This window comes from Vanellus vanellus (genome assembly GCF_965231255.1).
Source record: "Vanellus vanellus genome assembly, chromosome: 5".
Lineage (NCBI taxonomy): Eukaryota > Metazoa > Chordata > Aves > Charadriiformes > Charadriidae > Vanellus > Vanellus vanellus.
The window spans coordinates 17,193,722-17,210,296 of NC_138910.1; the positions used below are offsets into that span (position 1 = coordinate 17,193,722).

At 46.5% G+C, this 16,575-nt stretch overlaps 1 protein-coding gene across 1 annotated transcript in view; it reads right to left on the bottom strand.

Annotated features, from left to right (window-relative positions):
* The window catches only part of MARCHF4 (membrane associated ring-CH-type finger 4), a gene marked incomplete at its 5' end in the record, with an annotated part of 106,723 nt that extends 91,917 nt beyond the window's left edge, over positions 1-14,806 (bottom strand). The window contains one exon of the mRNA XM_082483299.1: positions 14,315-14,806. Within this exon, the coding sequence (XP_082339425.1) occupies positions 14,315-14,806 (492 nt within the window). The remainder of the gene's footprint in view (positions 1-14,314) is intronic.
* Between the last annotated feature and the right edge of the window lie 1,769 nt (positions 14,807-16,575).

A 16,575-nucleotide genomic window follows, 5' to 3' on the forward strand; every position in this document is an offset into this window, starting at 1 on the left:
GCTGTTTCATTTCCAGCTGAGCAAATTTTCTCTTATTTTACAGGATACTGAGATACTGAGATACTCTCTTGTGCCTAAGCACCACTCCTTGTCTCTGCAATACAACAGAACAAATAGCCTAATCAGGCCAAAATGCAGAGCATGCTGAAAAATTGGGAACATTCAGGATGTAGTTAGAGAAGGTGAAAACCTCCCCTGTAGCCTGGGAGGGCTGATATTGCTGCGCCAATCACAGCGCTCAGGCGCAAAGGATTATCTGGTGAGAAAAGACAGAGTTACATTCCCTGGCTGGAGAGACATCACCTGGAGAGGGATGAAGTTATAAATCCTACAGAAGGAGATACACAAGTGGGGAAAGGCAGAACTGGGAATCACATAAAGAAGCAGGGAGCAGATGAACGTCATTGGGTTCTTTTGATGGTGGTGGTGGTGGTGGGATCACCTGCAGGAGCGAACGAGGGAGGTTCCATCAGGTGCAACACAACCTTGTGCTGATCAGAGAAGCAGAGTGCGTTTTCCAGCTTCTTCTCTCCCAAGATCATCCCTTGCACCTTTTGTTTCACCAGAGAAACCCGATCTCAGCGGTCTCCTCACATCCATTACAAGGAAAAATAACTGGATCCAACCCAAACAGAAAACAGAGCCATGCTATGGTAGCAAACCTCCTGCCAGCTTCAGAGGAGATTGCGACATTTGCCCCGTATGTTTCTGATCCTCCTAACCACACACAAAGCAGCTTGGTTACATGCACACGCACATTTGTATGCCTTGTGTTTGCAAATAATCTCTGATGTGGAGCCTCTCAGACTGCTCTGCGGCAATCCTTAAGACCGTAGCTGTCTCTGCATCCCCTTTGGCTTACCACGACAATAACAACTTCTGAAGGGTCCCAGCAGCTCAGTTTGCTTTCCTACTGACAGATGCACTTTAGTTGCCTCTGATCAAAGTTCCTCCTCTCTTTAAATTGCATAGAATTACTTCTGATACTCTCCCCACCGTGCATGCTCACTTATCTAGTATACAATCACCCCCCTCCTCGATCACCTGGCTCTCACAGAATCACAGAATTTTCAGAGTTGGAAGGGACCTCTAGAGATCATCTAGTCCAACTCCCCTGCTAAAGCAGGATTGCCCAGAGCACATTACTCAGGACTGCATCCAGGAGGGTCTTGAAAATCTCCAGAGAAGGGGACTCCACAACCTCCCTGGGCAGCCTGTTCCAGTGCTCTGTCACCCTCACCGTAAAGAAGTGTTTCCGTGTATTTGAATGGAACTTCCTATGTTCTAACTTGTGCCCATTACCCCTCGTCCTGTCACTTGGAACCATTGAAAAGAGCCTGGCTCCATCCTCCTTCAGCCCACCCTTTAGATACTTGTATGCCATAATAAGGTCTCCCCTCAGCCTTCTCTTCTCCAGGCTAAAGAGTCCCAGCTCCACTCCAGTTGGGTTTGCTATAGCGATCAAATGACACGCAGGGCTCTGCAGATTGGGGAAAGAGGTGCTGCCATCAGCCGACTACCAAAGATGCTGGTGCAGGCTTTCAGGCCATCCTAGGAAGCCCTACATCAACCCCCTCTATGCCCGTGCTGCCTGAAGGGCAAATGCCATCATCTGGCTGGCTGTGACTGCCCTGTCCTGAAGTGCCCGTGGAAGAGGCGGCCTGAACTAACAGATCCCGGGCTGTGATCAGTGGAGAAGACTCCAAAACTTTTATTATGCAGTTCCTCACTTTTCCTAAACATACAATTTTCTGAAATGCTTAGTATCACATTCACACTTGCTAGGCTCAGGCTCTGCTGGCAGATGTATCTTTTTCTTGCCTTTTTTTAAATAGAACGGAGAACAAAACCAAAATCAAAACCAGAAGTTCTCAGAGCAATGGATCCAAACAAAGTATAGCTTTCCCCGATTTGTACCTGGGAGTAAGGTGGCTTCTTTGATGTCTAATAGGGGTGGACCTCTTATGACAGTTCTCCTCCATGGCATCCCAAACCCAATGTGGGGGGTATGCCTTGGACACATATCTTCATGCAGCTCATAAAAGCTTAAGAATTCTGAAGCCTTTATTTATCAAAGGTGGCTGAATTTGGCAAAGAAGTTTAAATATCGCTAAGTGTATCTCATGGACTTATAAACAGAACTTATACGGAAAGTACTGTTGCTTAGGACAGCAAGCTAGAAAGACAGAAAAGAGTATTTTTCATTTTTATTAAGATATAACGTGGGACAGGTTTTGAACAGCTTTCCAGGCAAATTAATTGAAGGCAGAAAGCAAAAATAGCCTGTAGAAGGGAGAATGACTATGAGCTTCCAGAAAGCAGCAATCGTAACAGAATGCTTTTGTTTGTTATAAAGAGACTAATGGCTGTTTTGGTAGTCATTAGACAACGTATAATAAATTCCTGCTATATTGCATATTTTTAAAGATACCTAATTTTTCAAAAACTGCTTTTGCAAAGTTGAAAACCTTAGTTACAGATGTCTTTTTGCTTATCCTTCTGTTCAATTTAAACAGACACAGTTCTTGTTCAATCAAGCTCTTCTACAACCAGTATTTCTATAAGACTCAGGTTTGAAATAGTATCACCTCTTGGAGGTTTAGTGATTATTGGATCACAAACTGTCTTGGCTATGACAAACAGAAATATCTGAGCCTTTGCTATTATTAGCGATGTTTGTTCTCATTCTTCAATCTATGACTGGGCGGCTATTTTCCCTTGGTATTTATCTGACAGCCATTACAAAAATCTCAGCCCCTGTCCAAATCCACCCTGGGGAGGTAGAGCAGACATTTAATCCTATCTTTTGCACAGCTCCTCCTAAATTCACTGTAAAGGCTAAGGGGAGATCTTATTGCTGTCTTCAGCCACCTCATGGAAAGGTACAGCAAAGAGAGCCAGACTCTTTTCGAAGCTGCATGGCTATAAGACAAGAGGCAACAGACACAATTTGGAACACAAGAAATTCTGATTAGAAATCAGAAAAAAAAAAAAAAAAACCAAACATTTTCACCATGAGCTAGGTCAAATATTGGACCAGGGGTCCAGAGAGGTGAGTGGAAAAACTGTCCTTGGAGATATCCAGCTCTCAGCTGGACAAGGCCCAGAGCTACCTGATCTGGCGGATCTGCTTCAATACTGGGTTGGACAACATGACCTCCAGAGGTCCCTGCATCCTAAATCATTCTGGGGTTGTGTGATTTTGTTTGACTTGAGCAATAACACTTAGAGTTGTCACCTTCACCTGACATTTGCATCACATGCCTGAGCACACCTCCAAAGAGATGAAACTCTTGTCTGGCAACACCAAGAAAAAGTTGAGAGAAGACATTTCTTGAATAGCTGCAGGATGGGAAGGCCAGGGGCTTTCCTGAACATTTTCACATGTCTGCAAGAAGGGCAAGAAATAAACCTGTAAGGACTGCGAAAGAGAAAAACAATGGCAGGTGCACCAGGTCATGGCAGCTTAGCAAGCTGGATTTTATGTAGGAGTCCTCACTGCAGGCTATGGGGGTTGTAGAAATGTTTCTCTTAGAAAAGATGTAACCATCCTGCCTATGAAGAAAGTTTTCCAAATGTGGGTTAAATGTAGGTGACAGCACTTCTGTGCTCATATGTCAGAGGAGACTATGAACTGGTTTTTCCTAACTAGCTGCATCCCATGCGTGTCTTCCCAGGCTGAAAGTTTCTTGCTTTTAATCTGATGTGGAATAAAATTGTCTTCAAACACAGAACTTTCTTCCATGAAGGAAATCTCTGCCAGCCAGCCCAAGGGTTTCTGAAGCTGGTTTCTACGGATGTGCACAGTACACAGTCCTTTCTGTGACAAGAAAAACAAAAGTTCATATGCAAAGACGGTTTCAGTCTTCTGTTTCCCCAGATTTTCTCCTTGGGCACTGCAACAATTTCCCATCTTTAGAGATTTTAAAATCAAGATGGGATATTCCTTCTCCAGTCCTTGCACAGCTGTTAACCTTCAAGCGGGAATTTCATTGAGGGAACTTATTTCACTGCTTTATAGACAGGTTCAGACTAGACTAGCCCAATAACCCCCTCTGGACCTAAATCTTGTAAGAATTCACCTCTCTTCAATGTTAAGGAAATGTTGGGGTTTTATGTCCTAAAATGTGAACTCTTTAGGGCAAGAAAAGCCTTTGCTTCACTTCTTGGTGCAAAGCTTGACATATTGACATCCTCTAAAGGTTACCACAGTATTAAAATAAAGAATGGTCTAGAGGCCAGAAGCACCCATAACTTTACTTCTGCCTCTTATGAAAACCCTCTCTTTAATTACTTAACTGCTATTTCTCTCTGATATGGTATTTTATTATTACCTACTTTTCTTGAATGCTCATCTGATCCGTCTTAATGTTCTTTTAATATCACTTGGAATGGGATAATAATCTGCTTGTACTTCTCCAGCACCTTTAATCCTGACAGGTCCTAGTGCGCTTAACAAGGAGAGAAGGAAAGGGAAGGGAAGGGAAAGTGCTTCATTCATTAGACAGGGCAAGGTCATGCAGGATATCAGACAGGCTGAGAAGAAGACCTGACACAACTAAAAGCGCTGGGGTGTTTAGAGGGGCAGGTTTAGCCCATGGCCATGTACTTGCAGAAAGTGGAAACCAGCCTTTGAGCTTCAGTTCACTGCCTGCACGAAATATCCAGGGCAGGTGCTCATGTGATGGGGGTGAAGTGTCAGCAGGATTCCTGCGTGCCCATGCTGTATGTTATGTCCTAATCAGATCCCTCCACAGGGCTTTCTTGGCTCTCCCAAAGACTGGGAATTGGAGTAAAAAACTATACAGGATCTACCTGGATAAGGACAGGCAACACTGATGGGAGGGGAGATGCATGTGGAAGTTCTCAGGCAAACCACTTCTTCCATCAAAATACCAGTCAAAGAAGTGATCTTCAGACCTTGGTTTTGACTCAACTGAAGCAGGGCAATGCCTGTGCTGGAGAGGTGGAGAAGAAGGGATCACAGAAATGAAGGGAAGAAATGAGGATCTGAGCGAGTGCAACCCGAAACAAAGCAAATGATCTGGGCACAACTTGAATACAGAGCTGGAAAGTGAGAGGAAAGAAGCTCAAGCTGAGGGTAGGGTTAATGCCCTGAATGACAGTGCTAGCACAAGAGGAAGGCAGAAAAAAGATGGACATGGAGGAAAACACTGGATACAAGAAAACTGAGCTGATGTCGGAGCATTCAATAACAGATGTCCAGGAGACAGAAGGAGATCTGGAGTTGGACTGCGGCAAATCAAGCCTGCAGAGCCAGCCTTAAGGGCTGACGTAAGGGGGGGGAAATGGACGAGCCGGAGAAAGATGGGAAGAACAAGGAGAAAGCAGCTTTGTGGGACCCCCTTAAAGGGATTGTGGAGGAAATGTGAGCTACCCCATCAATGATAAAGTGATTGGAGAAGCAGGAGAGAAATGGGTGGTGGGGGAAACATTTCAGGCAGGACTGGCTGGAGGTCTGCATCTGTCAGGAAAGGTCATATTCAGCCTTGCTGAGAGTGGCTTTAAGCGGGAGCAGAGAGCAGACACCTGAACTGAAGTAAAGAGAGTGGCTTTAAGCGGGAGCAGAGAGCAGACACCTGAACTGAAGTAAAGAGGATCTGTTCTCTCCTTCTCCACATGGCTATAAGTGAGCAGTGGCAGGACCAGCCCCAGTCTTAAGTCTCATCTCTGGCAGCCAAGGGATCCTTAAAGAAAAGAACAGCTGCTCCTCCAGTCTTTTCCTCCCAACTCTCCTTGGGAGTCAAGGCAGCTCAAGTCATTAATGACATGGAAGATTCAATAGTTAATGCTGCAGGCCCACCTGGAAGGGGCTGCTACCGTGGAGGAGAGGACAGGGGAAAAAAAGGATGCAATGCAGTAGGGCCAAGTACAGCTCCTCCACCAAGGCAGTAATGCCAACTGCACAGAGCCAGGATGGAGGAGGACTGGCCAGGAAGCAGTTCTGAAGGACATGGAGATTATATGGGATCATGAGTTGAGTAGCAATCAATAATCTTCTGCTGTTCCATAAATAAATAAATAAAGAGGGCAAACATTACCCTGGAATGGATGACATCTGTTAAACAGGATTCAAAACCTTTCTGCACTGCTCAGCACTGACAAGGACTCAGCTGGAGAATTGTTTCCAACTTTAGACAGTGCATTTAAAGCAAAATATGGACCATTTGGTGAGAGCCCAGAGGATAACACCAAGGATGATTAGAGGTCTAGAAAGCATGTCATAAGAGCAAAGGTAGAATTGGGATTCTACCTTTGAGAGAGAAAAACAGGGAGTGTCACAGCTTCAGTTGTCACTTGAACTTGTAAAGTCCTCAGAGGATGAATTTTCATTATATTTACATGCAACTACTGGATAATACCTTCAATTACTTACTGCTTGTAAAAAAGGAAATGGTAAAAATAATCTGCTGTCCTCCTAACGGGCAGGGCAAGAAGGAACGGGCTGCAGCAGGAAAGATGGTGTCTCCAACTATGATCACCCTTAAGAACTGGTTAGATCAGCTTCTGTCAGGATTTTGGATGGGTGAACTAATTGATCTCTTGAGACCTGGGCATTGTCCAGTGCTTGGGCACAATCAGTGCATGGATTAAATAACAGAAGCTAAACCCACACAGTGCCAGAGGTTACGATGGTAGTCACAGGGAACAACTTCACAGAGGCTGCAGCTACAGGACTGTCTGCGTCCAGTGAGAGCAAACACCTCCAAATGCTCAACGCACTGCAAACTTTAAAGGTGCTACCTACATGGATCTCTTAGCTAATGACACATACTTTTTGCATGGAAAAGGTGACCTCATGGCCTTACCTTAAACATAAACACACTGTCAATCAAGCAACCCCTGGTAAACTTCTGCTAAGAGTGACATGGCACAATGGGACACCACAAGGACAGTAGCAGTCTTTGGCCTCCCGAACTGGTGGAGTATCAGGTTCATTTTCCCTCTCCCGTTCTGCAAAGTTGTTTTGTATGTGGACCTGCCGGTCTAAAATGTCTCTGACTCCGCAGTAAAAAGTATGGCTGACAGTCCTATTCTCCAACTGTAATGGAAGTTCCCTACAACATTCTTACAGAGGAATCAAAACTTTCTCAGGAATCCATTCAGGATTGAACTACCCCATCCTCCGTGGAATTTACAGTTTTCCCCAAGCACGGCCTGATTTCTCTAACAAACAAAAGGCACTAGATGTAGGAAAGAATAAAACAACACATAAAACATATTTTTGTTTTCTCCCATTGTGTACCATCCCTTCCCTCACTCCCACCCAGGGAACTAGGTTAAACTCGTGTGACTGTTGTGAGTGATGCCCCAGTGTTCAAGCTGCAAACAGAGGATGCTTGAATAAGGTGGTACATAGGCCATAGGAGAACCTGTACAGAGTAGAACCAGATAGGAAGGGTGGGACCAAGGTCTGATGTGTCAATTGACTTTGGCCAAGAAGAAGAGAGGGAAGAGGAGGTGAGAGAAAAGCACCAAAGAGCATAAAGAAGAAGAAATGACGCAACAGAAGAAAAGATGTGTGAGGATTTCAGGATCTGGGCCCTGTTCCTGGAACCAGCCTGCCCACCAACATTTTGCTTTCTCTCATCACTTTTCACAGAGGGGCATGGGGTCAGCCCATTTATTATCTACATAGCTTTCCAGGGCTTGCTGTTTTTTTCCTCATCAGAAGAAAGTCATCACTTATCACTCTCCACTGCCAACAATGTTATCTGTTCCACTGTAACCAGTGATAAATCAGAAAAGGATAAAAGGTCGGTTGTGAAAAGATGGGGGAAGCTAAGAAAGTCTTCAGCATCAAGCAATTCATTTTAGGCAAGTAACCCTGATTAACAAAGGAAGAGGAGAAAGATAAAAAGTAACAAGCCCTTCTGTGACTATTATTTGAGTCTGGTTTCCCATGGAAACCATATCATGTTGGGTTGGGTTTTTTTGGTGTCTAATGGGATACACGTTTCTGCTAAAGCTTTTGCTCTACCTGAAGCTCTGGCCTGCATGGACTCTACAGTGTGTAGCACAGCCAATGCTATAATCTCTCTCACAACAGGACGTTTCTAGGTTTCTTCTCCTTCATTCAGCTAGTATTCATGAAACTTGCAGGAATGCAACGCTTTTCAGATCTCCACTCTGCCAAATCTGGATGAAATCGGCCAATAGGTTTAGAGGAGGGCTGATGAGCATAAATTCTAACAGCTAACACCATCACATGGCATTATTCCTTTAGCAATCAGCTAATAAAAGAGATGGGTTGGCCACATATATGGAGCAATAATGATTATAGTCTAGCTTATTATCTTACTCCAGGCCTAGGAGCGATGAAACCGTGCAACAGACATATAGGACACACAGCATCACAGATTTCTGGCACAACCATTTTCCTGTCTTCTGGACTGGGCCAACCTTGAATGGAAAAATACCAACATGAGCAAAAGGCTGCCACAGAGGAGGCCCTCGCTGGGAATAAATTTTTGCTTGAAAGACAACCTGAATGCAATTCAGTTTTGTACGAACAGAGCCCTTCCAGGAGCATGTGTTGCCTTTGTGGAAATAACAGTGACTCTACAGATGCAAACAATGGAGCTACATGCTTTTGCATTGCTTGTTCTGTCACTAACTGACATCAGCCACTGTTAATCATGGCCTGAAATGTATATTTAAGAAACAGTGACACAAACACAGACAAGTTCCTTCATGAAGCCTTTTATATGGGGAAAAGTGAAAGAAAAGAAAAACTGCTCCTCGGGCTAGCTAGTGGCACTGAAATAAATGGGTCAAGCATCAGAGTTTCAGCAGGCACAAAAGGTGAAAACCCTGTCTCCTGGAGCAATTAAAAGTCAATGGGATTAGTGGCTTTCACTATTATTTATAGAAACCCCGCTGTGTGCACAACATTATTGAAATACAGGGGTCAAGTCCCTGCTACTGGATGCCTACCCTTTCGCTGTTGAAGTTAATGGGAACTTTGCCAATCAACTCTGTGGCAACAGAGTCTAAATCTAAAACAGATGACATCCTGGGCTCTGTTCAGTTGATGGCTCAAGCAAAGCTTTTGCCAAAGCCAAAAATGTTCTGCCTGCACAGTATAGACTTGATGCTGGGATAGATGAAACAGGAGAGTTAGCTATAGAGGTGTTAAGATTCCAAGATGGGAAGGTAGAGAGGTGGACTGAATGTCACAGGAAACATCTTCCCTTCCTTTCTGTCATAAATTACAAAATATAGATTGAAATCTAAAGGGCTGCATCCCAGCATCTCTTAGTCTTCAGTTTTAGCAGGGCTGGCTGTTTTCCAATGAATGATTCTCCTTCTAACACCAAGTAAATGAATCCTGTGGGAACACACCTATGAAAAGGACATGGATGGGAAGTCTGCACCATCATTATGGGGTTCAACATGTTTGAAAACAGTGTCCTGATGGTCTGACTGGTTTGGGCAGACCCCACCAAACACCAGCATCCCCCTTTCCAAGTTTCCCTGGCTTTGGAGATGCTTGTGATGCTGGTTGTGCGGTTGTTTCTTCTTCCACTCATTCGTTATCACACTCATGCCCTGAATTCTGCCTCAGGCTACCTCTTTTCCTCTTTGTGTCACTCTAGAAAAGAGGTACCTGATCCTGCTCTATTTTACGATGTTGTAAATCAGAAATGAAGCATCCCAGAGACTTCCTCCACTCCTCTGTGCTGCTGAGAGACCAGTCTTTAGAGTGGTGATATCTCCTGGCTTAGTTCATGCCGTCTCTGCAGATGCTACCAGGCAGGAAGCTAATGACGGCTTTTGCCTGTTTCTGTATTTGTAACAGGAATGGGGTTGAGATTCTGACTTGTTATTTCAAGCAATTCATGCTAATGACCAGCCATTCCATGTTACTATCCATTCACTGATCCTACAGAGGGCCCCCAAGAATGGTGTGTTAATCTCAGCTGAGTAATTTAGGGCCACCTTAGCTCTTGAGAGGTCCTGAGCATGGCAGGTGCCCACATGCTGAAGATGCTACATTACACGTGCATGAAATCCAGACACGCACCTGGAGTGGGAGATCTCACTGGCCATGCACAAGGGGCTGCTGAGCTGTGGGGTTGGAGACCAGCCCCAGGGCTCTGCTCTTCTTCAGTATTACCCCAATCTCTAGATTGGCTTCAGACCTTAAGTGTGATTTTTACTCTTAGAAGTGTTATCATTAATCATGATGACTCTAGATATCCTTAATAACCACATGGTTTTACAATCCTTTATGAAACTTAGTGAAGTTCTTTGTCCTGCTAACGCCCTGCAACGAGGAGCTGCACAGCCTAATGACACATCACATGGAAATGCATGTCCTAATATCCATTATAAGTTGTTTTCCCTCCAATTTCCTTGAAGGTCTTCAGGTTCTTATATTAATGAGCTGGTGTCCCTGAAATCTTGGAGGGGCCTTTAGTGGGAAGAACAGTCTATTTTCAAACATTTCTATTGAATACCGAGCTAAGTCCAAGCTAGCAGCCTGCAGGCAAAAGAGTCCACAGTCTGTTCTCTCTGATCCTCCTTAGCCAACCAATCCTATCTGCACTGACTTTTCAAATCTCCGTCTTTATAGTATTTTTCCCCAGAACAGAGAACTAGAGAAACGCAGACAGAAACTGACAGGTAAGAAAAGATGTACGCACGCTCCAACTGACAATCTAACAAGCAATCCTTGTGACACGCTGATTTCCAAATAGTCTCAGTTTCATTTAAGAATGCTTTTCTATTTATTTTCAGTGCAGCTAGCATCAGCTCTCACCTTCTAAACCCCACCATACTGCTAACGCCTTGTGACATGGGCAAACAGTTTATTTGCTGATGTGAAAGGACTTTTCACCCATGTCCTTTCCTGCTACTCTCCACGACTTGCTTTCAACTTGGATCCATACCAAGCACCGTGAAACATTTGTGAGAGCGGAGCTCGCCTTAGTTTCTTTCTCTTACAGAACATTGTCAGAGATCCAGGAAAGCAGGCACAATTCTGCAAACACTGAGCGTTAACCAACACAGAAGAAAATACTCCAGTATCATTCTTTCTCGCTTTCCCCCCAGAGCTTTGCCATTCAATCCAGGGTCTCAGAATTAGCTGCCACAATGGTGCAGGATGCTCGCTCAGTGAAACCTTTGAAAATGCCGAGCAAGAACCCAAAAGGCAATGCCATTACCAAGCTCAGAGTTCAGCCCATCAGCTTTCACAACGTTAAGCCCTCACTTCAATAAAAGCATTTGCCTCTTTCAACTGCCAGACCTGAGCAGAGCTTGTTCTTCACGCCCTCAAAACAGGAGCCCAGATGCTGTGATCACCTGGCCATCAGATCCACTCTTCTTGTCTGCATCGCTGGTTTCTCTCGAGTAACGTGCAAGGAGCAGAATAGTTTTACAATAATCAGCTTTACTCCTTCCTATGGTCCTCAGCACATTTTTAAATGAAAGAATCAGTAAGAGCCACAAACAAACAGGAGGAGCTTAAGACATCAGCAACTCGGGTAGCCTGAAGTATCATGTGTGTTGGGCAATCATAAATTTAAACTGAAAATCCCTAGTGATTTTTTTTTTGCATTAGATATTAAATAAAACCTACTTGCGAAGCCAGATTAGTAAGAAACCTTTCTGGCTGTTGTATTTAGGGTTTTTTTAAATATCAAAACAGGATTAAAACATTTTTTGGAGACTCGCTGTCATTTTATCTGGGTAAATAAGCTTAGAGCACCTAACAGTCAATTTATAATGAAGGCTTTTGTTCTTGGTACTATGATGCAGCCCTGAAAATTTGCCCACAGCTGCATCAGTTTCAGATGTTTTTGACAGGTAAATAAAACACTGTTTATATCTGTCATTGTTATTAATCTGCACAGTAAAGAACTAGCAATTATATTTTGTTTCCAAGTGGATACATTTTCATGATGATCTTGGCAGGGGTGGTATAGAATAACGTGCCTCTATGACTTTTATAGTTGTGAGGGTCCAAAACATGAAGGGACCTCACCCAGCTGTTGAGCTAGAAAACGAATGGAAAATAAAGGCTAAACCAGCAATAACCACCATAATAAAAAAGAATAAGGAATTCGGGATTTAGCCCTGTTGGAGTTTTATTGGCGTAAAGGCCAAATAAAACAAACTGCAGGTCTTGACACCAGTGGCACAGATTCAGCTCTCAGTTATTCTGAACTCTACTCCTAGGAAGCTGTGTCCAGATCTGGCCACGCTTTAAATCCCCACGATTTGGGCTTCCATAATGACTTGTGCTTCCCAGCTGCCGCAGGGCAAAGGGTTTCAGCCACTCCTCAAGACATGCTGGTGAAGAAAAAATTATTTGCGGAATAAGGTACTGCTCAAGGACTAGTGGCAGAACCCAGCTGTAAGTGTCTTATTATACTGGCCAGAAACTGTGAGAAGCAAAAAAGAGAAACCCTGGTGAAACTCTATTAGATGCCAGTCACGTCTGCTCAGCTTCTCACTCAGGTAGGCTGGCAGATGGTCAGCAAATAGTCTCACTTTTACAATGCAACCTACACAGGTTTTCAGTGTGAAAATTAGCATCCAATTATTTTCAAGCATTAATGTTCTCCGAGGAAGCGAGTTACCTCTATTTTAATTCTGCTTAGGCTCTATTTGCTCAGACACGTAAGCCAATCTTGCAGGCGCTACGTCTCATGTACACAGGCAGAATGGCAAGCCAGGGAAGAGTACTCGAAATGTGGAATAATGCAAATTCCCAGGCAGGGAGCTGCATGGCTTCCAACTTTTAGAAGAGACGGGGAGGAGACAGTCGAGTAAGGAAGGCATAAAGCATCTCCAAACAAGAATGATTTCTCCCACCCCCATCCAAAAGCCTGTGGTAAAATTTGTGTCTCACAGCTATCAGTCAGCTGCATAAACCATTAGAGAAGGTTACAGTCCATCGAGCACTGAGCTCTGATCTATGGGACACCCTTGGTACGACACATCCAGCAGGGCTGTGGATAGTCGGAGGAGTTGGTGGCTGGCCCTGCTTCTCCCAGAGAAGAATGGGAGCCTATTCCCCACCTTCCTGCCCCCCTCACCACCATCCTTGGACAGACACAAGGGAAGGCACAATCACTGCATTACAGACATGGCCACTATCCTTGGGACAGGCAGGACATGAGCCTGAGCATGGCCACTCTCAGATGAGCAGTGGCTTTCCTTAGCAGAGCACACAGGTCCATGAAGGGGAAAGAAGACATAGGGCAAAACCTGTTTTGCTCAAGATTTCAACGTATCACCTTACGTACCAGGATCTGTGCATAAAATGGAAATGGGTACCAGCCAAGCCAAACCTCGCAACCCTTTCTTGTGCAAGGATCCCTTACTATCACAGGCAACAGGACTATCCTGAGTAATAAGTGTTACCTGCATATCTAGGCTTGATCCCACAAGCAGAGGTCTGCAGCCTTGCTTGCCGCCTACAGCTGTGTCACATTAGATACAGATGCTGCTGTGTATATTACTATAAGGAATTTGCCTGCCTGAAAATACGTGAACTGCTTTTCATTGTCATTAATGGGGAGAATAATGCCCCAGGGTTGCACCTTATGTTCTAGTGAGGTTGCATTTGTTTCATTCTCCTGTGTAGTGGAGGGGAAACTTCACTGGCCCAACCTCAGTCTGTACCAAGGAGCATCTCAAGGCTGCAGCTTCAGCAGGACCAATTGTAACCAGTGGTTTTGCTTCTCCAGCTAGTGCAACTGGGAGCATGGGAGCAATGGCAAACCTGCAGAGCTCCTACTAGCCATCCCCTGGGAACGACTGATGAGGTGGGGCTGCCTCCTGCCACGTGTTTATACAGACCGAAGTTGTATTTTTAAAAGCAAACAGCACATTAAACATGTCCTTTGCATCACTTCTGGGATCATCGCAACTGGGTACCCATAAAACAACAAAAAGCCCCCCACACCGAGATGCTCTCTGCTCCATGAAGGAGTCCGTGAGTCCCTGCCATGCCACAGCCGCACCGGACATGGGTACCTGGGGCAAGGCTGGCGGGCAGCAGAGAGGGACAGACCAGGCCCCTGCCCCACATTTCCCTAGGAAACACTGCCAAGGTGCTCCCTAGGAAACACTGCCAAGGTGCAAAACCGGGGAGCCCATTGCCTGGGCAGAGGGCAGAGCCCCTCTGGCTTTGGAGTCCCGTTCCGGGCAACGGGAAGTGAGCAGGAGGTCCCAATTCCCACAGGCTGGAGCATCGCTCCCATCGGGCGAGCCAGTTTCCCACCGCGGCCCATCGTTGCCCCCCACTCCCGTCGCCCATCGCCCACCGCGGGCTCACCTGCTCGGGCCCCTGGAAGCAGATCCTGCAGAGCGGGGTGCGGATGCCGCTGTCGACGCTGCTGCCCAGCGAGTAGCGGTCCTCGGCCTTGCCCTTGCCGAAGTCATCCGAGGAGGTGCTGCTGGGCAGGGAGGCGGGCGGTTCCCCGGCGGGGCTGCCCCACTCCTCGGCGGACGGGCTGCCCGCTCCGCCGCCGCCGCCGCCTCCCACCGCCGCCGCCGCCGCCGCCCGCCAGCCGGGTCCGCGCCCCCCGGGCGGTGCGGCCCCCGCCGGGCCGCCCGCCGCCGCCTCGGCACCGCCGGGCATGGGGAGAGGCGGCGGCGGGGAGGGCGGCGGCGGGGCGGGGGGTCTCCGCAGCAGGAAGACCTTCAGGTCATTGAAGAGCATGCGGCAGCGGCACTTGAGGAGGCCTTGGTTTCGCAACATCTGTCTCGGACGGAGGAGCCCGCAGCAGCAGTAGCAGAAAATGACCGCGCCGGGTGGTATTAACATGTGCCTTTCCGTGGCAGGCGGGGACGGGGTGGGAAAGAAAAGGGCAGGAGCCGGGCGCCCCGCGACCGGGGGGGGGGCTCCGCTGCGGCCTCAGTGCCTGCGGCCGGGGGGGGGGGTGGTGGTGGTGGTGGTGGGGAGTGGGAGGTGGGGTGGTGGTGGGGCTGCGCTGACCGGCAGGGAAAAGGACAAAAAGCAGAGCCGGAGGGCGAGGGGGTGAAAGCCCTGGCAGCCCGCTGCAATCCGCCGAGGATGACAATTAAAAAAAAAAACAAAACAAAACAACCCCCCCCCAAAAAAAAAACACAAAAATCCCACCCGACTCTGCGCTTCTGGGGGATTCTCAGCCCCGTGTCCCCGTCCCCCCTCCCCTCCCCGCCGCCTTCCACAAGTTTGTTTAGAAATCAGCGGGAGGAGGAGATAAATCTCCCACGCCCGAGGGTCCGGGGGGGCGCGGGCGGCGGGCTCGGGAGAAAGCCCCCGATCGGCTCTCGCAACTCCTAAGCCTGTAAAAAAGAAGGGTCCACGTCTCCGGTGGGTGTGGGCAGGAGGGAGAATATGGTTCTCTCGACAGTATTTGGCATCTCAAGTAATTTTCCTTTTTCTTCCTTTTTTTGAATTTTTTTTTCAATTAAAAAATAAAACCCGGTCACACGAGACCCGGTGTGCACCCGGACAAAATAGCAGCCGGTCTGGCTATCAAAATGCAAAATTGGTAGCTGCTGTTATTATCAAAATTGCCTCTTTGACAAAAAAAAGACCTTCACATTGTTTGTGGGAAAACACCCTATGTTTCCAACACTGTACTCCCAGGTGGCTTCAGATTTTACCGTTGCCTTTAAAAGATTTCATTGTAAATATTAAAAGTCCTGAAAGAAATAATTAGCATTCGATGAGCTTAATCCCAGATGTACTGAGATAAATATATTTTATATATATAATATATATATAATATATCATATATATTTTTATATATATTTATATATTCTGACCTTCTCTATTCCAGCAGCTGTCTGGACCACACCAAAACAATCAGAGCGAAATTGGTGAGGGAAGGCGGCTGTATTATTCCCTAAGCTGTTACCATCCTGGACCAAAAAAAAAAAAAAAAAACCGTCGAAATCGGATCTATTCTTCTCATGTAATTGACCGGGGAAACGTGGATCTTACATGGTCACGTTTCCTTTCCTCCTTTCACAAAACAGGAACGTCATCAAACGCATTGGCAGCTTGTACAGACCATTGTGGATGGCGAGGCGGCCAGGGCTCTATCAGCAATTGCAGGGACCTCCTTTTGATGCATTGGACGAGGCTCCTTCTTTCTCTCCACCACCGTCCCCACCTTCATTTTCCTCCCCTTCTGTCCTCCTCCTCCTCTGACTGTTGTTCTCTCTCACAGGCATTGACATTCAACCATCGCAAGTCTGTCGCACTCTCGCTGGCAGGGAAAAAAAAAAAAACAGGAAAAAAAAATAGGAGCAGATAATTCTTTTCTTCCTCCTAAAAGGCTCGGATGGAGCACAATGCGCCAGACACACGGGGCAGCATGGCTTATTTTTTCGTGCGGCTCCTACCGCTTTGGCAACATCGAGCTGGTTGTGTGCGTGTGTGCCTTCCTCCCTCAGCAGCAGCCTCCTCGCCGCTCTCCCATCCGGCTTGCCGTGATGATGTTGCTGTTGCTATCTCCCTTGGATGCAATGGGGAAGGCAGGTTGTTTGCAGTGCAAGCGGGGATTTGCAGGAAGGGAGGGGTGTAACGTGGCTGCGCTCTCC